General features: G+C 42.9%; 1 protein-coding gene across 2 annotated transcripts in view; it reads right to left on the bottom strand.

Moving 5' to 3' along the window:
* The window catches only part of scube1 (signal peptide, CUB domain, EGF-like 1), a 124,509-nt gene that overhangs the window by 26,135 nt on the left and 75,661 nt on the right, over positions 1-22,713 (bottom strand). Inside the window, exons 7-8 of one of the 2 annotated variants that reach the window (XM_085251739.1) lie at positions 18,773-18,862; positions 12,925-13,041 (exon numbers count right to left, since the gene is read on the bottom strand). In XM_085251739.1, the coding sequence (XP_085107865.1) occupies positions 12,925-13,041; positions 18,773-18,862 (207 nt within the window). The remainder of the gene's footprint in view (positions 1-12,924; positions 13,042-18,772; positions 18,863-22,713) is intronic. The other variant, XM_085251740.1, reaches the window with a different exon arrangement.

Genomic DNA, 22,713 nt, shown 5'->3' with positions numbered 1-22,713 from the left:
GTGACATGGTGAGAGTTAAACCCTTACCTGGCCCACCGGTCTAATTATAGACTGATTTCTAACTTTTTTTATTTCAAAAATGAGTTGTCAGGTAGTTAACTGGTCACTTGCAAAGGAATGGTCTCCTTGAAGAACAAGAAACAGCACTAGTGAAGGTCATGAACGATCTTATGGCCTCTGACAGTTGGCTCACCTCTGTGCTTGTCCTGCTCAGTGCAGCGTTCATCACCACTGACCACAATGTTGTAATACAAAGATTAGAACAATGTTATTATTAAATTAACTGTCATGCAGTCGCCTAAAACATATCTTTGTGATAAATTCCGGTTTGTGGAGTTAAACGGGGATCCTTCCTCATAGAGTTGCAAATGGTTCCAATCAGGTTACAATGTACTTTTTACATCCTTCTTTTAGGCTTAACTGGCCTTAGCCTCCCATGACACAGTGAGGTTATTCTTAATCTGAATATGTCCTTCAGCATGCACATTCAACAGATATGTATCACTCCCCTCATTCATTTGAGGAGCATCACTGTTATCAGAACATGCAGTCTCAGAGTCTCATGAGCACTTTGCTCGGAGACTGCAGGCTTACTGATGGCTCCTGGAGTTTTTAAAAATAGAATGAGAAGCAGAGCCTTCAGGTACCAGGCTCTGCTACGAGCTTCCATCCTTTAGTTATGCTGCAATAGGCTGGTGGGAGGGCCCCTGTTTACTCTTCACTCATTTCTTTTCACTCCCTGTATCTATACACCATCATACTTTAATCATCAGTGATGATTAAACTCTGGCTGTCTCTCTCATAGTGTGTCGTTTCTCCTGTCTCTCTCTGATCTCTTCTCTTTCCTCTTACCCCCAACCGGTGACGGTGCAGTGCAGCTGCTCTCCAAACCTGGTTCTGCTGGAGCTTTGTTCCTCTTAAAAGGGAGTTTCTCCTTCCTACTGTCGCCAAGTGCTTGCTTATAGGGCATCATGTGATTGTTGGGTCTTTACTTTTAGTTGTAAATTGGCTTTTCTCCACATCTTTGTGTCTCAAGTATTTCTTTGTTTTATTGGCTCTTGCTGGATCATCTTTGTACAGTGCCTTTTGTTGTAAGTGTTTTGTTGTTGTCTCTTTAGTGGCACTAAATGAGTCTCAAACACACATTACCTGCTTTAAACTTTCACAATCAAAACTTTTCAAACCCCCACTTCCCAAGTAATCTTCCACTGGGAAAAAAAAATGAAAACCCTGCAGCAAAAACGTACGATGGTTCATGGATATCATGAAAATGTTAACACATGTAAGAAGCAGTGTGGCTTACACTTACATGGCTTACTCTTATATATTAAAAATGTAGATCTTTATGGCCTGAGTGAAGAAGTCAGCACAAGAGCACAAACACGCAAAAACCTTCTGGTTTATTTTAGCGTGTCATATTCCTGCCATACATAGTTTTCTGCTTAGACGGGATAATCCACTGCAGTCATGGAGACTGAAGTCTTACATTTCTCTTGAATAATTACTAATAGATCTAAGATTTGCATGGTTGCTGACATCAACCTTCCAGAGTTTGTGATTTTGAGGGACTGTGATGTTGTGATGCTGTGACAGTGAAGAGGAGCACCTGTGGTAACTTGCTGTTGTGTTAATTAACAGCACCATTACATGTAAGAAGTAGCATGCATTTAATGCAGTGTGTAGCTTTAACCAGTTGGAGCCAGTTACTACCAGCATCAGTAAGAGGTGGTGAGAGCACAGGAGTACGCGCACACGTTCTCTCAGTGTGGCGTGATAGGAGCCCCATAAAACAGTAAGTCATCCACTGTGTTTTTCCAGCAGGGCAGACTCAGCCTCTTTGGCCCGATCATCTCAGTCTCTATCCTGAGGGAGTTTCTGCTGAATGAACTCTTCATCTAAATATGGAGCTGAGACAGGAATCCAGAATGAGCTGGCTTTGCGCCACAGTAGAAATGTAGTAAACTGTGTCCCGCCGTGCCCTGTTTAAAGGGATTGTCCCTCCATCTGGCTGCGCTAAAACAGATTTCCCCGTGGCTGATGGGAAGAAAATAAGGCTCAGGGATCTTTCTTTTTTATGGAGTGTAGGACAGGTAAGGGCATCCAGACACATGCAACAGCCTGTCGAACACTCCAGACTGTGATGTCATACTTACAGATAAGTACAAGGAGGCTGCTGATTGCTCCTTTTTGCTTTCTGCTCTTCACTGTCAGAAATTCAACTTGGATTTCATTTTTGTGTGTCATCTGCTCCTACTTTCTTTTTTACACATTGTATTTTTCTGTATCTTCCTCTTTCGTGTCTAACGTGAGGCTCTGATTCTCTCTGAGGATTTTAAATCAATCAGCTGCTTTCCTGTTCCTCTGTGGCTGACCGCAGAACGCATGGCTATCTTTCCCTTCAGGTACCAGCCCAGGCACACTTGGCCTCAGGACTTTGAGACTTTAGGAAGTCAAGAGCTTTTTTGGGTTCATTTTCTGCATCTAGTAAGTTCAGTAATCGTTTAAAAAGAATTTACCTAAATTCTCTCAGGTATACTGGCCTATATACCAACTAAGGAACACACACATACACACACCATCACTCCCCTTCTGCCCACATTGTCTCCTCTAATGCCTCTAATGTAACAAAGGTAGCTACCACCATCTACCCAACACAGAAAGCTTCCTAATTATTCTGGCAGCTGCAAGCACTAGCACACACAACCCACACTTAATGACCCCACCAGGGACCGCTGAACCTTATAATGGGGTATGTAATTACCCTGAATGGAGCTTAAATAAGCTTTGAGGTTAAATAAATACATTAAGTTTTAGCACATCTTGAAATGATCACATCTAGAGAGAAGACACAGGACAGTTAAAGACAAGTGAGGTTGTGTGATATGTGTGGCATGTCAGAGTTGGTCTTTCTACACGGAACCACTGCTGCAAATCCATCCATCCATCCATCCATCCATCCATCCATCCATCCATCCATCCAGGAGGAATCCAGGAGTCAGATGCCCAAACCGCCTCAGCTGTTAGGAGGAGGAGCGGCTCCTACTATGACTCCTTCGCAAATGGCGGAACTCTTCATCCTCTCTCTAAGAAAATGCATAAAATATCACCTGAGGAACCCAGTCATTTTATATAATCATAAAAAGAGTGCAATCCTCTACCAAGACCAATGCATTATTTCACAACTTTAAAGTTTCCTGCATCACAGTTCAGTGGGTTCATGCACCTCTCCACCAAGCTTAGCCTTTTAATTTTGCATTCAGACGATTTTGCCTTTAGCCATCATGATGAATTTACAAGGGGCCAAAGGGTGAGTGAGTTAAACAGGACAATAAAACCCAACAGCATTTGGTGGGACTTTATCCTTGGAAACTGTCTAATGGGATAACGTCAATAAATAAGATCACTGAACACAAGGACATTGATATGAGTTAAGGTTTTCACAGCTAGCAAGCAGGTGGGTAATGCTGTCTTTAAAAGGAACATTTGAGAGTAGAAGGTGCTTTCAAAAATACTTGTCAGTTTACTGGAGGAATTATTTGTCTCTTGTAACACCTAAAACAAGACTAGCTGCAGCCAGCAGTTCCTCACAGGAAGCTGACTCATCAGAAACAAGAGTGATTTGGCTACGAGCGCAAAGGATGAAGCCTAGCAAAAGTGCTGTTGAGAAACTCAGGGGAATCATAAACCAGAGTATTTGCATTGGGCAACCTCAGGATGGTGCTAGAGGTCAAATCACAGGACCCCCAAGGTACGTGACATTCATCATCAAGGAAGTGTTTACTGACAGTACAGTCGACACTAAACAACATAATTTGTAGCTGGGCTATGCAGTGCTATCACAGCTAACAACACAGCACTTCTGCTTGTGTTTGCATGAGAAAACAATAGAAGAACACCTTTATGGATAATGAGCACATTGATAGCATCGTGCAGGTCGTGGGTTTGTTAATGCAGGTGAACTAACTGCAAAACAAGCTGGACTGAGCTGAGACTCTCTGACAGGGTGCACATGCAATGATGTGTCCTGCCTTTGTAAAGGGAGTGGTTGAACATTTCAACCCCACTACCACCACCACACACACAAACACACACAGATACACCCACAGGCTGTCTCTCGGGATCCATGTCTGACGTTTACTCTAGACGATCAATAACTTACTCCAGCCTCCAATCAATAGTTCCAACCTTTACCACGTCTCTCTGAACACCACGTAGGTCTACCAGACGATTCAAACCGATTGTGTATGAATGTTTATGTTCAACAGCCAAATTTAGTACTTTTTAGACCTTTTGTAAAGTCACTTTAAGGATTTGGATTTACGAGAAATTTATCAACTACAATAAAGTAAATAAAAAGCTGGCGAGAGCAGTCCACTTCCAGCTGAACCTAGGTAATGAATTTTCTGAGAGTGTGATGCCACTCAAACACAAAATCAAACATTACAGAGACAATGAACGGCTTCTTTAGGGATAGAAAATGTGTCAAAATGTTTATTGCAATGCTGAATTTGGAGTGTTTCTCAGTAGAAATTAAAAGTGTGCATTAACACGGAAGAAATGAATTTAACAGCGTGTAGCAGCAGAGGAGAATCTCGCAGAAAAACGGTGGTTCTGGAAACAGTCATAAAAGTTTAGAGCAGAGCATCGTTTCGACTTTCAAACACAGAGAGGGAGAAGTTTACCTGACATGACACTCACTAAGTCACTCCTGCAAAATCTGTCTGCACTGCTAAAGAAAATATTCTGGAACCTTTTAACAAAAAGAGAAAAAAATCACAAATGAGAAGACTTGCTGACATCCACCTGAGCCAAAGGAAACAGGCCTCCCGACCCCTTCTCTTTCTCTCTGTGAGCCTCAGGCTGGGTTTGAGGAGCCCAGTGTTTGGAATGAGAAACCTGACTCCAGTGGAGACCCTGATGATGCTGCAGAGCCTGATTAAGACCTAGCAACTGGCCCAAGTGATCAGTGCTGTGGACTATACTAGCCAACTGGAGGAATGATGGACTCTAACTCCTCAACTCTGACTGTTGCCTCCAGAGGTCAACGGTAGGGTCTCCAGTATGATTGCCTGTCCATTTCGTTGAAGCAGACTGACCAGGAATACAGCTCTGGTCACTTAAGCCAATATAAGATTTGTTGCAGGAATGTGCACACAGACCTCCTGAGTATAAGCTGTGTGGTTTTACCAAATATTTGCAGTAAAAAGCAATTAAATGGAATAAATTTGCAGAAACATGAACCTCCACAAATAATTATGCACGGGGGAAAGGAGATCTAGTTTTCTTGAAGAGCGTAGGTGTTCTTTGCGGGGTGCTGGTGGTGACGGGGACAGACATCATGCCGGGAGGCAGCGTGTATTTGTTCAGGTATTAAATGATCCTAGTGTTCGATCCTAGTGCTGTTTAATAACAAACACTCCACGAGGGCATGTGGGCCAGGGCTCCAAACTCTCACAACAGTGAAAGAGTCAGTGATCCAGCCCGCTTCAGCTGGAACAGAGACGGCCGGCTGCGATTGAGTCAGTGTGTCTCAGGCTTGATCTCACTGACCTGCGACTTCTCCCGAGGTCAAAAGTGACATACGAGTTACTAAATTATGTTTCTATATAAACTGTCGGACAAATGTGTCATATTGAAAGACTGAATGAGTCGCATCCAGACTGTGGCTCAGGAGGCAGATGCTGTTAGTAACTGAGGTTGTGATGGTGATTTTGGTCAAACGTAGCCACCTGCCCGCCGTGTTTTCTTGACCGGGAGCATCTATAAAGAATGTAAACAAGATTAAAAATGCTGTCACAGCAAGTTCACGCCACACTACCAGATCACTTTTGTACCAAAATATAAAAAAGGTGTCACATGTGCAACTGGTGTTGTTACAAGAGTGTCACAGCTTCATCCTCACATCACGAGTGTGAAGCTCTGTGCAGGTGTCTGCATACCAGCCAGTTATTATGACCGTGTGAACTGGTCCTCGAGACACTACACCACAATGCACCAACTACACATGTGTCCTTCAGGGGCTGAGTGAACTCCAGAGACAGCTAACAGGAATGTACAATCACCTGCAGGTGTTGGGCCACTGACTCATGTTCAGTGCTTGACTTTTACAGAACGTTCATAGCACATGTAGCATAATTAAACTTCCTAGTGCAACTATGAAGCAGAAAATTGAAACATAACCATCGCTAATCATAGTAGACTGAAAGCAGGGTATGTGTTAACTGACAAGTTGTTTCTTTATGCTTGTGTTTTTCAGTCACTAGTTCTGCTTCAAAACACAAAGATCAGCAGAAAGACAAACTCACAGTAAGGGACGAGCACAATTGTTCATCTAGATGATTCCCCTTCTGTAAAGGTCTATTCATTTCCCCATGAATGGCTGTGATCATGTCCTTGTCTCGGTTTGATGTGAATGTATGTTTGTCTGTTTGTTTTCACTTCTCTTTAAGTAGAGAAGGAATGCAGGCCAGTGGGAACGTGTCTTCGGTGCCACTGTAGTGGGATTTGTACGCCGACCACACAGAAACACAGATAACCGCACGCAGAGGTCCAACAGCGTACATGCAACCGAAAGCTGCGTTAATTAACCTGCAAAAACAGAAGCGCGCACACATGTGCTACAGTAACATATAACCACCAGTGTGCACCATCTAATCAAACATCTGGAAGCTGTTAAAAACAACCTCTCCCTCTGTCTTTCTCTCTGACCCAGTTGTCGGCACGAGAGCCTGTGATGAAATGGCTCCTCTGGTTGGCGTGTCTGTCATCGTGAGAGGCTGAACCGCCTTGTCTTTCAGCGCAGATGAAAGAGCGTTTATCAGACTTGTGGGTTTTAAACATGCCCTACATATTTATATTGAAGTGATTATGATAGACAGGCACGACAGGGCACATCCCCTTGGCTTTAGATTTAAGTTGGATGCAAACAGGCCGAAGGAGAGCTGTCTGTCTCGATCAAGCAATTTAGAGGCACATTAGACGGGAGACCACCTCATAGCACGGCGTTTATCTTGCCACTAACTACTATGTTCTGAAAACTGCTAAATGCAAGCAATTATACCCTATGCACTACAATACACTGCTAACACTACTGTGATTACACGCGCCACCAGAGTGGAATACACCTTCACACACACGACGCACATAAATACGCGTATATGTCCTGGAGCAGGATGTTGCATCTCCAAGGTAACAGGAAGCTGTCACCCCGCTTTAGATTGAATGATGTCGAGAGCCCATATACACAGTAATGATATTAACACAACCTAACGGAAGATGTTAAAATATTCAGTCTTTTACATCCAGGACTGGCTGAAGTGAAGCAAATATTCTTAACTTAAGACACTTAAAAGGGTGTAATTTTGTTGCTAATATACACCAGTAAGTTGAAAATTGGAACTGATAAGGCGTCACACACAGTTCAGAAAATGAACGCACATCCAAAGAGTTTAGACACTAGAGACTGTTTTTCAGCCAGTCGTCAGACAGGAACCATTATCACACATATGTAAAGTATCATGAGTGGATCTTGAACACTAAACAGTAAACTCTGCATGAGACACAGGGTAAAAACATGGACTGTAAGTAAAAGATGGCCACAGCCACCTACTGGTCATTGCGTCTTTCAGCTTTAATGGCGATGCGGTCGCGTTTTTCTTGGGCTGTTGACTTTGATCACTTTTTCACTGTAGCCATTTCAAATGAAGAGGCAAACAGTAAGCCCACATTTAAGGACCTGTGGGTGATGTCACACTGTGGCCATATTTCTCCAATCTTACATGTTTTCTGACCTGATAGACACTGATGTGAGCTGCCTGCTCTGTGTTTCTCAGTTCCCCTCAGCGCTGGATTTATGAAGCCCGGGGGCTGATCCACAACCAAATTATGTGGGCGTGGGACAGCTGGACTGCACTCCTATCCATCTTTCTAACTCAAGGCAAAAAAGCAGAGCGGGCAATCTTTTTTTTCTCCACTATAAATGCTGGGTTCTGTCAGCATCACAAATCACCCAAAGGGACAGTGTAAGTGTTCGCACAAGATGCTGGGCTCTTAACTTGACATCTGAAGACAACAAAAGGATGCAGCACCAGTTGTTTCAGCAGGTACCTCAAAACAAAAGCAGGTCTTACATCTTTACGTGACTTTATCTTCAAGTATTTATGGCTGAGCAAAGAAGGAGCATTGGTTCTACTTTGACCCCCTCCAGCTGTACTATTGTGCAGTTTGTCATAATGAAATAAATCAGTCACGCTATTAAGCTTTTAGTAAGGTATTAGCAAGTAAATATCATTTATATAGCATTACTCCTCCTTAGTAAACCATTTATGAACACAGCGATTATTAGTAGCACTGTTAGCAGTACATGGTTACACCACATACAACAGTGACAGCTGTACATGGTGTAACAGCAGCAGATGGATAAACATATCAGCATAAATGACATACCAAGTACAAGTAATGACATATAAATGGAGAAATAAACACTTGCTTACTACCTCGGCATTATGATAAAATCTAGTGTCACCACACTGGAATCAAGTTGTGACATGATTTAAGTACTGTACTGTAACACAGGGTGGGACCACACAGCTTTACAAACTCAAAGATCAGTGATGCTCCAACAGCATTTAACATGAAACTCAGGTACCCATTAGTAAAGCTAATTAGTTTAAAATTAGTTATGAAATTCATACCCGAGAAATTGTATATTGAAATGATTAAAGTCAACAATTTACAAGCTACAGGGTGACAATAACAGATCATGTTTTTTCATTATTAAATTTTTTTGTCATCTTAATAATCATAAATTATGGATTTCATCCTTTTTAGTGGTTGATTTGTTGATTTTAATTTTTACATTGTTCTCTTTTTAATGATTTCACTTGCACCACGTTTGCTTTTTGATAATTTTTTCCATTCATTTTCTTGTTTTTTGACTTAGTTGACCTAGTTTTATATAAGCTCTTGTGTCATAACAATAACATGTTAAATCAATGCATCCAGTCAAAGCTGGCTAACATTATTAATTAATCATTTGAAATTACGCTGACTCGTCTTGCCTTGTGGTTGAGTGCTCTTGCAGGTAAATGGATGTATTTACTGTATTTGCAGCTGGATGGTGCTGTCTGTGTGAGCGTGTGCACATCAAGGTCGAAGAAGAGAGTGTGTGTGTGTGTGTGTCAGAGAGAGAGAGCGAGAAAGGCCAGCGTGGGCCTCACTGTTCAAACATCTCAAAGTTTGCCGACACGTCGTCTGCCTTGCAGGCCTGAGACAGCTCTGGCTCCAGAATTTCACACACCTACATGCCACATTCTCAGACTGCCCCACAGTCATTTTGCAGACACACTTTATCTGGAAGACATGCACGCACACAGTATTTTAAATTATAGGACCATACTTCCATAAGACCAGCTGTCCAGATTCTGGACATCTTGCCTTGTGCAAAATGACCAATTCCTTGATTCTACGTCGACATCTATCTCACGTCCATCACCTGTGGGCTGTTTACTGTAAATGTCTCTCTACACATCAGATATCACTCACAGAACGTACCACACTGAAAACCTGTTCACATCTTCTATTACACACCAAAATAAACTTTTATTTTCAGGCAAATCTTTACTGATATGTAGTTGGCATGGGTCAGCAAGGTGAAATTACACAAAGAGAAGGTGCTACTGTCAGCCAAAGACCAAAGACTGGGAGAGGCAGGACGTGTGTTTGGAGGCAGTGAGAAGCAGAAGAGCAGAGGTGAGAGTAAGGACCATCAAGGGAAGCAAGGATGGTGGATTCAAACTGTTCTACCGTACCATAGGAAGCTAAATGGAGTGGGACTAATCCTGAAGGAAGAGTATGTGACTGTGACTCTCAACACTCCCACAGAAGCTTAACATTTATTAAAATGGGGCAACTTGGAGTTCAGTAAAAAGAGCGAGGGAACTGATCTTTGAGTAGATGGCCTATTTTACTCCCAGAGGCATCCTTAACTGTTGTGGAGGTGTAGACTTTGTCAGACAGCATAATTAGTTTTGAATCTGGAAATCGAAGGCGTGCTGTCATGAGCATCAGTGCGTATGACTCCAAGTTGGATGTTAGTTAAAAGCGAGAGCTACTCTATAGAAAAGTGGCGCAGAGTGTCTGCAAAGGAGGTTTGCTTTGTTTGGGACAGACTCCAACAGACATGTAGGAGAAGGAAATCGAGCTCATGGATAGGTATGGTGTAAAGGAGAGAAATGCCAACGGTGGTGGAATTTGCAAAAAGGATGGAAATGGCTGTTGAACACTTTAAGAAGAGGAATCGACATAGCATAACATATAAAATTAGAGGAAGGTGCACACAGAGAAGAATGTAACTGGATGGCATTGTGTGGGATGACTTTGAAAATCAAATTGAGGAAGTGAGAGAAGGTAAAGGACTAAAAGCTGAGAAAGAGTGTTGATGGAGAAACACAGGAGTTGCACTGTGTCTCTGTGGGTGCCAAGAGAGGAACTGTGGTCCTGCACGAGGAAGTCAGGAGTGGCAGAGAAGCATGTGAGGGTGGGATGGTAGGAGTGACAGATGGTTTCAGAGTGGGTGTGGGATTACATGAGGGATCAGCTCTGAGTCCCTTTTTGTTTGCAATGGTGACGGACGGGACAAACGAGGTCAGGCAGGAGTCTCTGTGACAAGCTGTGATGTTTGCAGATGACATTTTGATCTATAGTGAAAGTAGGGAACAGGCTACAGTCTGGAGAGGAGGAGGGGTGCTTTGGAGAAAAGAGGAAAGTCAACAGAGGCCGACAGAATGTGAGAATCAAGTATAAGAGTGAGGAGTAGTGGCAATGAGTTTGAACACAGAGAATCAACAGCAGTGGACACTGCATAGGACAGGTGGGTGAAGAAGAGAGTGCAGGCAGGGTGGAATAGTGATGAGTATCAGAGATGGTTTGTGACAGAAGGAGATGATTCCATGTGAAGCTGACGTGATATTATATTGTTTGCTTTACTTGCTGCTTTGTTGAAATATTTCGGCGATGTGGGACTAGGTCTGTTCATGATAATATGAAGTTTAACTGTGATAAACTGCAAAAAATTGCAAACCTATTGCCGAATATGTCCCGGTCCTGGGTCGGTGGCCCAGTGTTTTTGGTTTTGTACTTTTACTTTTGATTTCATTACGAAGTATGACTGTTTGTTTTGGGTTCTGTCCTAGTATTTCAGCTTCCTAGTTTTGGCAGTACTTCCTGAGTTCTTGTTGTTAGGTTTTGTTATTTGGTTTCCCAGTGTTTATCCTCTTCTCTGTGTTCCTTCTGTCTGTCCATGGTGTTATTCTGTCTGCTCATGAGTCTGCGTCTGGTAACTTCTGTCTCGTCTGGCTCGCTCTGTCTGTCGTGTACTTCCTGTTTTACTTTGTAGGTCTGTGCCTTATGTCTGTGCGTTCAGCTCTGTGCGCTCCCTGTCTCGTCAGTGTAATCAGCGTCAGCCGTGTCTCCCAGCTGTTTCCTCTTAGCTCTGTTCACCTCTTGTATTTAGTGTCTGCGTCTTCCCCTGCTCGTTGTCGCGTCGTACCCTCTTTCACTGTGTGTTCTGTTTGCCAGCCTGTCTACCTGTTTAGTTTGTTCCGTATTCCCAGTTTAGTTAGTTTTTCTGTTCAGTCTATCCCAGCAATAAAGCTGAGTTTTCTGAATTACTTCTGCCTCTGTGAGTCCTGCATTTTGGGTCCTCTCTTCCTGCCTGCACACAGCCACGACAGAATGCATCCACACTAATTCACGTTAAACAGAAATTCACACTAATCGCTTAAATTCAGTCGAGCCAGACCCTCACAGATCTAAAATAAGAAAGAAATTCCTCCACAAACTGTAACAGGATGGCGATTCAACACAAAATGATATAGACTGCTTGTCAAACTTGCCTTGATTTAGAACCAGCTGGCAAACACTTGAATTGCTTTTCCAAACAGATGTGTTTTTATGAATTAGCAGTTTTTTGCAAACCTTCACCAGTCTGTATATCAGTGACATTCAGTGCAATTACTGAGAAATCACTTTTATTTGCTAATCACAAGGTTGCATTTTTACTCTAGTGTGAATGAAACATCACATAATTTTGTTGATAGTCAAATTTCTTCAGCTGGCTGTACTTTGGTGATTCATCTTAGAATAGTGTTTGAATGCTTTACTTTCACTAAAGAAAAGCTCTCAATTGTTATTGTGTATCTTACAATATTAGGCGCCTCGAGGCGACTGTTGTTGTGATTTGTCTCTATAAAAATTGAATTGAATGAAAGGTCCTGAGGAGCTGAGCAGACAGAAGCCCCTACCCTCTGGGGTTCTTCCACCAACTGAAGACAAACAAACAGAAGTGGCCTGCTCTGCACTGCTGGACGTATGAATGCAGTCTTTAAAATGAGAGCTGATGACACATTCTCAGATTGTTTGGGACCGCTATTCTGCTCTTTATAACCTCTTTATGCATTTGAAAAGTTCAAAAACAGAAAACCTTGAAGCCCTTTTGTTGCTTCTTTGTCCAGCCCTGACAAAAATAAAGACTTGTGTGGGACTGGGCTCCAACCCAGCCACAGACCCACAGGTCTGCCTTACTCCACGAGGTTGTTTGTTTAGAGGAAAGTCAAAAGGCTATAATAATGTGTTTGGATTGTTAAGGCCCACGCTGCAGCATCTTCTCCTCGGACCACCGTCATTGACGTCATAGCTCGGCTCCCAGAAGGGGAGAAATGCTCAACTGCAAAACCAACAACAAGCAGCAGCAGAGCAAATGACCACGAACGAAGCTTTGTGCAGATCGAAGTGAAGCGGATGGTGAGGCCAGAGTTTGGCTGTGGATCACTCAGAAAGCAGTCGTGTGAACCGTGTGAAACTAACCCTTTCCACTCACATAAGTCACACACATGTATATTCACACACTATCTTCTCTTTACTGACCTTTGCATGTTTTTCCATCAGGCTGGAGGGTGAATCCCACAGGGCAGCTGCAACGCACCCCCGTAGCTGTGTCTTTACACGTCCTGTCGCAGCCGCCGTTGTTGACGGCACAGGTCTCTGCAGACGGCAGGGCAGAGATGGGAGAAAGGAAAGAGGGCTTATTACCATGTGAGCCCTACCTTTGAAAAGATGAAAAAGCTATTTCTGACACCTGACACAGGTTGAGACAAAGCTTCATGCGGTAGAAGAATACAGTATGAAATGACAGCACAGTGAACTGTATCCTCGTCTCATGTAGCTTTGTCAACACACGGATGAATCCTATGACAACTGCAGTTTTTATGAATGGAAGAGTTTTATATATTCATTTACAACACTTGGTAGTATACACACGTCAAGATTTATTATAAACAATGTATCAATACAACAAGACAAATTCCACTGAGGAGTGTGAAGAACTCTGAGATCGGTCCTGTTTCCAAAAGTGACAAGAAAACACAAGGGTCAGTAGATGAAAAATAAAGTTAGTGGATTGAGTGCTGTAAGTCTAGAAGACATTCATCAGAGCTCAAGTGTATATTTTCCTAGAGAAAAATGTTCTTGTATCTGGTGGAGATAAGTATTCCCTGAGCTGATCCTAAACAAACACAAGTCCATGGTAACTCTGGCTTACCTGCCCAGCTGCTGTTGCTTTAGCAAAGCTCAACACAAACCTGCTCAATGGGCCTGCAGAAGTGCTGAAGAGGCTGAAATTTGACATCCAGAGGAACTGATTAAAACTACACCTAATAAGGAAGATTGGCTTTGTATCTGTTCTGCTTCTGGTGGAGGTGACTGAGATCCAGAGAAAATCGTACCAAAGTATTTCTGTAAGGAATACTAGAATATAGTATAATAACAAATTTAAGGAAACAAACACACCTCAGAAACATCCAATCGAATTTATTTAATTCCTAAGAAGATGACACTCTGGACCTTAAATAGCGTTGGCAGGGACGCCCCCCACCTCCTTTCTCTTGGCAGCTTTTCCTTTAATTAAAATGCTAGGAGATTGTGTGCCCGAGTGAAGTAAAGAGCAAAGTAGGAAAGGCCTATTCAGTCAGGCAAACACATCCACATCTAAAGGTCAGTGCATTAGCATAATGCCCTTTCAGAATGCAGAGTCACAAACACATCTGAGCCAAGATGGCTGATGTTTGCTATCAGGAAACAGGAAGGTATTTGTACATTTGTTTGTTTTCCCTCATGCAGCACCAAACAACATCAGTCTCACGCCACCATCCCATAATCTGTGCTTTCTGGTCCGTATGTGTTTGTCACTCACTCTGCATTCATCATCCTTTTAATGCCCATTTCTCTTGCTGGAAAAGTTTCCAAGCAAGAATGCAAAATGATTTCAAATGTAAATGTCTGGCTCAAATGAAGCATTTCAGAATGACAGCTGGCAGTTTTGTAGTTGCAAAGACTGGAAGGAGAGATACCTCGACATCCAGGCAAGACACAGCAGAGCCCTGTCCCGGACTCAGGCCTCTGTCAAGTGTGTGTCTCACAAATGTCTATTGCATTGAGGTCAGTGTGTCTGCATAGGTGTGTACAGTAAAAGTGTATGTGCCTGTCAGTGTGTGGAGATGTTGTTTATGGGTCAGGGTGATCTATACCGAGTACAGTGGGCCCTGTCATTAGCTGAGGGTGAGCCTCTCTATCGCCACGCCCAGCCCAGCCCCAGGGCCAGGCTGAGCTCGGGAGTATTGATGAAATGCTGGGCCTGCCTGACATCCGGCACAAGCCCCTCATACTTTCCTCTCCAAGCCTATAACTCCAAATACTTCTTTCAGGTTTATTTGAGAGTGAGTGGTGGGACTTGTAGCAATAATCCGTTCTTTGTATTTTATTTTTATTTTCTACGATGGAGGGTGGATGCAAAGAAAAGAGAGACAGGCTTTCACTGGTGCTTGCTGAAAGTTTATGACAGTGCTTGCTACCAAACAAATACTCGCTGTAGTCTTGTGTTCAGCATGCAGAAAAGTAGACCTGAAGATTATATTTCAGCTGTGGGCTCTGCGGTGAGTACGTTACATAAATTAAATGTGAGCAGTTCAGCGTAGACGGCTGCCTTGATTAAAACAGGTCGTCATGTGGTGATTTCAATGATGCTCAAAGATCGCCCTGCAAAAATAACCTCATTCACTTTCTCATGTCTGACCTTGTTAAAAAGTAACAAAATCTGTCAGTTCACAGCTCTAAAGTGCACACATTAACACTAATTGAAATTTTGCTTTCATCCACTGCAGCGTCTTCCTGATTGCTGGTTGCTTGTGTGCACAAGCAGTGTACCAAGCATTACAGTTGATGAAGTTAATATTCATTATTCAGGTTATATTCATTTACTTAGTCAATTACAAGAAGACCCTGCGATGTGCACAGCTGCTCCCTTTGATTATTCAGTATCACGTCCATACATCAGATATGGACTCTAAAAACCCCAAGAAAGTGATATATACAAATTATAGAGGTTTCCTTCAAACATTCAAACTTAAGCGATGCCTCTGGTCAGAATTCTTTTAAAAAATGTAAATTTAGAATTCTGCAAGTGACACGTCTATTAATGTGTCAGTAGCCTAAAACACGCCATTTAGTATGGCTGCTCCGAGTAAAGTTAAAAATGTTCTCCTCATTGCTAAGCATTCAGAACTGCTTTTGCCAGTGTGGTTAACAGGGGTCACATCTTTTTCCTTGTGTCTTGTGTATTTGTGCACATTTTAAAGGCTTGTTATGTTTCTTAGAGCACTGTTTGTTGCTGGAATGTGAGCTAATCCCTCAAAAACACGCCCAAGTCCCTGACAGCCTCACATAGTGATCATCCCCCAGCTCCATTTATTAAAAAATACTGGCAACTGCCAGTGCTACCCCTCAGCCTCCTAACAGACGCACCTAAGGTATCAACTACAAAATCTTACGTCACCTTGTTCTCAAGTTGTAGCATTCACAAACGTTGGCGTCCACGTCACCTGGTGTGGGGATGATAATACCCCATGTAAAGCCTAGCTCAGCCCAGTAGAGCTATTTTGTAGTATATTTATATTTTACATAATTTTAATATTTGACCATAAACATATATATGCTTATACTTGTTGATGTGGCCATTTTTAAAACTGCTATTGTTGAGAGGAGGCTGGAAGATGATACAGACTGAAGAAGAGTCCAGCTTCAGCTGTCAGGATTACAACAGGCCACACAGGAGAAGAGGAATAAAAGGTAAAACAGTTGTACATACATATCTGTTACACTCCTTACATATTAACACTGACTGCTGTTGCCAACTCTTTCCATGAGAGGAGGACACATCTCCTATTTATTTAAGCTGGGGAGCATAAAACTGTGCATGCTAAAGCAGAAAGGATTAGGACCTGCTGCACTGCTGTAAAAAGGGAACAGTGGCATGACCTCTCAGCACTCGACAAGATCCACTGTCGATCCTGCGGTGGCCATGTTACTGAGCTATGTATAGAAACACCAGTGTTGGGGAGTAACGGAATACATGTGCCGCCGTTACATATTTAAAATACTAAATATGAGTAACTGTATTCCGTTACAGTTACTCTCATTGAGTAACGTAACAGAATACATTCCAAAATACATTTTGGGGCATGTAATCTGTAATCTGTACTGGGATACATTTTAAAAGTAACCTTCCCAACACTGATAAACACACACATAAACACACATGACACACGATCAACTGTGATGATTTCCCTTGTAGCACCATTTATTTATTTATTTTTACATTTTGCTCTCTCCTGTACCTGATCCACTTTTAGCTGCTCATACAATATTAACACCATGAGCTGTCACAGAATGATTTAAGCCTAGTCTCTTTCCTCCCTATTTCCCCTCTCCCTCTCCTTATGGCTCGTTTTAGCAGCACATTTTCATTAGAGCCTCGGCTGCAGCTCGATCAGTCTTAAACACTGTGTCATCTGCAACAACGAGGGTGGACACTGCAGCACCATTTCTCTCAGAAGCAGAGAGAAAAATGATAGTAGTGTCAAATCTAACATACTGATGCTCTCAGACAGTTTCAGTGCAGCAGTGGTGAGGTCTCTGTGCTCTAAGGAAGCACATATACATATTTATGCTCACAGATCTGAAGGAAGCATGTGAGGTATTAATGTTTTACAGAATTAGGGTCATGTTTAGGACCAGGCTAATATCGCTCTATGATATGTTAGGGCACAAATCAGCATTTATCAGTGTCAGTCAAATTTTAATTCAACAGCAGTTATTATCAGGAATTGACTTGTCACGTCAGATGGGTTCTTAGTATTTAGTTTGGTTTGGGTAACACATGTGTCACCTGCTGTTTGCTGTAAATCTAGTCTCAATAGAGACTTTGGACATGGAGCTGTCCAACACGACTTATTTCAGCTCTTATGGGAGTCTGCTGCATGGTTATTATTGGTCCAGCCGATATGGTTAATGGTTAAAAGCTAAAATGGAAAGATCTTGTTGACAACCAGCTAGGCATCAAAAAAGGAAAGAGTAGATCTTTATTACACATGACATGAATGAATTAGAGGCGCTGCTTGTTACAGAATCGTGTTTCTCTGTGGAGGTTTGTGCCATTCCAGCGTGGCATACATGACAGACTTTCAGCAAACCTGTAACACTACTTTTGGGGCAAAATCAGAAGAGGAGGCTTGCTGATATGACAAGAGATGAAGCAAGGTTTAGAATGTGAGCAAATCAAATATTTGGTAAAAAGATGAATGGGAGCGGAGAGAAAATGGAAGAAAAGCTAAAGAGGAATGAGGAAGCCTGCGAAACCCAATTTTCCATCCTTGCTTCAAGCCACAGTGGCCAGAACCTGCTTAAAGAAAACTCGTGTAAGTTTGAAACATGTTTTAATGGACCACAGAGTATACAGGACATTTGGTAACAGCAGGACTTTAAGTTGCTCGACTCCTGTCTGAGAAACAAAAAGACCCCAGGCATTGAATTAGAGTAGAAATGTGTTGCTTCAGAAAAGGCACATCTTGACTGATCCACCCATTTGATTTGGTGAAAGTCTGATTGATTGAGGTGCTACAAAGTCATTTTAAAGGTGTTAAAGTAACCACGCTTGATGGTAGGCTCCAAACCTTCATTAACTCAATCGTAGTTTGATGTTTTTAGCCCACCCTTGGTGTTTTTGGAATTAATTACAATTGGGATTAAGATTAGTGGCTCCAAATTTTTCACCAATAGCACAGACGCTGATCTGCAATAAATTTAAAGGCGGAATAGATGGATACATCCTCAAAGTGGTACAAACCATCACTGAACCATCAATGTGAACCAGGGATCTGGCTGCTACAGTTTCACAGCCTCTTACCTCTTCGATGGCTACGGTTATGACAACGTTCTGCTAAGTACAGCTGGAACCTTTTATGCTACACTTGTGTCAACATGGGGAAAGTTGGGTCTATGACCTTTATTTTTCTATAAAGCCTTTTGTTTTGGAGCATCAGTAATCAGAAATACAGGAAGTGGAAAACAAAACATTTGGAGTATAACTGGGAAAGTAAATGTTAGTCACTGAGAAAACCTTCGAGGCCTCCAGAGGTTTGAAAAGTAGAGTTATTCAGTGAGACTTGTTTTACCCGTGTTTTTAAATCTCATCAGATATGAGAAAAAAAATAAAGCAAACTGTGACTGTGGGGGTAGATGCAGTGAGCCCCGAAGGGTTTCCAATTTTCTCTTGATAAAATTTAGTTAGAGAGGAGAAGGAGAAGGGCGCGGATAGGAGTAGAGTCGGGAATACAAGCACAAGCGCCATAGCAACACATAGAAAGAGGAAGAAAAGAGTTACCCATAAGTAGCCGCCGTTTCACCCGCTTGTCCACATCAGCTACTGACGTGGCATTGAACTCAGAGCTCTCAATTGCAGCCTCATCTTTCTCTAAAACACAAGTAACAAGGGGACAAACAGTGAGCAGCAGGTTAATGAGAAGCCCAAATGACCAGACCTTCAGCCCCTCTTGGCGTTTGAGCAAAAAACCAAAGCCAAGAAGCAAGAAGCGATGAAGAGGCGCCAAAATCCCTGTTAGAGTGTTAATCCCCAAACAAATGATGAACCCCCAGAGCAAATTAAAAGAACAAAACAAAATGAAATGAAAATGATCAGTATCAGTGTGGAGCTTTCAAAATGAAGCGGTAGGTAGACAATAGGTAGGGAAGGGGAGGAGCTTCAGGGCCCACATATGAGTAGATTTGTTTAATGATAGCGGTGTGGGGTTTTAGGGGTGGGATGGGGTTGGGATGAACAGTGGGATCGGGGTTTATTTCTTTGATGGAGCTTCTGTCTTAGACCAGCCATGCTTTGTCAGCAATGATTTCCTCACATTAGGATGGAGGGACACGAGAAAGAGAGGGAGGGGAAGTCACTCGTGGAACATGTTCGAGACGAGCTGCCTTAAACGTGGGCACAGAGACGAGAGGGATGACAAGAAAGAGCAGAAAGAGTGATGCACAAGAGGTCACAGGGTGGAAGGAGTTGCCTGAAGAACTGAGCAAAGATGAGATGATTGAGAGGGAATGAAAAACACAGAAGAGCAGAGAAAGAAGAAAAACATCAGTCCCATCATGCCCCACAGTGGGAGAGCTATATGAAGGAAGGAGGTCTGAAGGGATGGGGTTTGAAGGGGGTGTAAGGAGAGCATGCAGAGAAACAAAAAACAGGAGGAGGTAGTCTGGGGGCAGCGCTGGTTGCCTGTTTGTCTATGGCACATGTCACAACTGGCTTTAACAGTCAACGCTGGAAAAACCACATTCCCAAAGGCTGGGCAGCGGAGGTGGGGTGGGGGTGGAAGAAGGCAGTCGGATGGCTGTTAAAGAGGCATGCATGTGCTGCATTGGGGATGGTAGGTTTGGCGATGAGCAGGAGAGGGAGGTGGTCTTTTATTGGGCTTGAGCCATTAAGGCCTGAATGAGCATCTCTGTGAATGCACGCCACTCGCTTCAAAAAGGACAGGCCTTGGATGTACATGCTCGGTCTCATGAGGTGTGGATGGGGGAAAGGGGCATAGATAAGGGGGCAATTAACGTCTGCCTCAGCCTGCGACCATTTTCTCCCTCTCCTCTCAGGCACATGATGGACAAAGTGGAGGGCTCTCTGAAGCACACTCAGGGATGAATGCAGGCTTTTCTGGTGCTGAGCTAGTGGATAAAATGTAGTTATTTGAATGTGTGTGAGTGCCGAAGCAAGAGCTGCTGCATACCATCTCTTGTGTGAAATAATCTGTCAGAGTGGGAGACATAGTGGATGTGGATGTGTCAGACAGGTTTAGAAGGGGTTGAGGGAGAGAGGTCCCAGCCACTCATCCCTAAAGAGTCTATGGGACTAAGTGGTGGTCGAAGTCCCATAGAGAGGGGAGTTGCTTTAGAGAGCCAGACCTACAGAGAATGAGGAGTGGGAAGAATTGAACCACTCTACTACTACAGCGAGGAGGAGATGGTAAAACCAATGCACTGGGGACGAAACAGAAGGACCAGTGTTGCTACAAACAACAGCAGCAGCAGCAAAAGAAAAGTCCTTCAATTAAAAAAGAAAGAAAATTGAAAGGAAAAAGAACAAAAGTGAATTACAGGCTCTCCTATGCAGCTGAGCAAGCAAACAAACAGCCAGACAGATTAATGAAAGACAAACGGTCGATGTGGCATGTGAGTGACGCATGCAGCAGGAATGGCAGGTAATAAAGTGAGGATGGGTGAACCCTCCAAGTCCCTTTTCCTCGGTTAACATGTATGGAGCAAGAACAGGTACAAGTGGATGGAGTTGCAGCGACTTTGGTTTTTAACCAGTCTGTGAGATGGAGGGTGAGGAGGTAGTGAGAGAGCTGGAGGAGGAGGTTAGCTTTGCTTTTATGGGAGCTTTCTCTAAGATCAGGCTGCAATTGAGATTTCCATTTTTAACCACAGAGTCTAACAAAAGGTCCCCCAACCCATAGTCACTCTTTCCTCTCGTGCACTGAGGATTAATCCCCATATCCACCTGATTCGGTTTGAACATGGTTGCTCAGACAAGACAGGCAATCAGGTACTATCACCAGAAAGCAGGAGGAGGGAGGAGGAAGAAGGAACAGAGGAGTAGCGCTATATAGAAAGGGTCAAAGGGGGTGGGGGTTAAAGGTAGGCCCATAAAGCAGTTGGGACACTCAGACAGAGGGGGTCCTTGCTTTGATCAAAAAATGAAGAGAGAGACAGACAGAGAGAGAAAACACACAAGACACTGGGAAAAGAGGGAGAGAAGTGTTCCCGCTCTCATTTTGCTTCCTCTTCACAGCCTTTTCTTCATCGAGTGTTCCAGTTCTTCAGAGCAGCTGGAAGGAAAAAGGGTTAGTGGCAATCAAAACCCGGCGCTGCTGAAGAGCAGCACAGCAACCTGCTCCAGTGTTAAGGCTGAGAGACAGCGAGGCAGGTGTGTCCAGTGTTCAAACACAGCCATCAAAATGTCATCAGATAATTATGTGTTCACCAGTGTTCACAGACACGACTGACCACAGACTCATCAGCTCATCTGTAACATTAAATATGAAATCACACTTTAGGTTTTAACCTCTCCTTGATGTATACGTGTTGTGTTCACCGAGGTTCAGCTGGCAGTTAAAAACCACCTGTGAGCCACAGTCACACAGTCTCATCCGAAGCTCTGAACTCGATTGCTAATAATCCAAGGATTTCTGTCTGGAAACATACTTTGACCTTTTCTGGAGTTCCAAACAGCCACATAAGACTCATTTTGCTATCCTTAACTTTCCAAATATGAGGATCTTCCAGCTTTCAGATGTCAACCTCCGTCTCGTAATACACATAAACGCCTGGGTTTTTGTCCTATTTTCTTTAGCTGACTGGGATATTGTCATTGCTTTTGATCAGCAGCTCTTTTAGCAGGAGACACAGAGATTTTTCCTGTGCACCAATTTAACTTGAACAGATGGTCTCTGCTCTCATTTACTCTGAGCCAAAGTGAAGCTTCTTCCTTAAAACTTTAAATAACTAAGAACAGCAACTGAAAATACTAACTATGCTTAATAATTCACTCCCCAAAATTAAATAATTTTCACAAATATTACACAAGAATGGTCATTTTAAGGACTGTATCTAGTGTGCCATTTCCTTCGTGCAAACAGTGAAAACGTTGTTTATTCCGTACTGTAAGACACCGGAATATCTGCGCTGCTCACAGTCCAAGCTAGCCAACACAGGAATCTACCATGCAAAGTGTTTGAGAATCATGAGAGGCCACCTTCACGTCCTACTGCAAATCCTTACAGTAGCGACATTGATTTAAGTACACTGAGGACCCTGACGATTATTAGAATATGTAATCTGACGATCAAAAATACAAGTGATCATGTGTGTAACAGCAGCACTTGTACCCATATACTTAAACTACGACAAGCTCTGATAAACATGCTCTGAGAGCCGGGTTGTAGTGATGAAAACTGCTTTCAGGTTTAGCAAAGTTTCTTAAATTTAAGTCAACAGTAAGAAGGAAAAGCTCTGAATGGCTTCACATACCTGGAATGCCTTATTCATGCTTTACTGATCGGAGAGCGAGTGAGATGAAAATGAATCTCCTCTAAGCAAGAACCAGGATGTGTACAAATGATCTGTGTGAACAGAGACAGCTCCCTACTGCTCGCTGACTGAGCTCATTACTTCTGATATAATGAATGTGATTATTATTCAATATGTGTTTAAAATATGTCACCACTGTTTCCTCGGTCCTGACATGTTACTGCTGGCATG

This window comes from Mchenga conophoros, linkage group LG17 (genome assembly GCF_057382185.1).
Source record: "Mchenga conophoros isolate Kocher_MC1m ecotype Shallow Benthic linkage group LG17, M_conophoros_male_GT1.1, whole genome shotgun sequence".
NCBI lineage: Eukaryota > Metazoa > Chordata > Actinopteri > Cichliformes > Cichlidae > Mchenga > Mchenga conophoros.
Note: the sequence above shows the minus strand (reverse complement) of the source record. Positions and strands in the feature narration are given on the sequence as shown.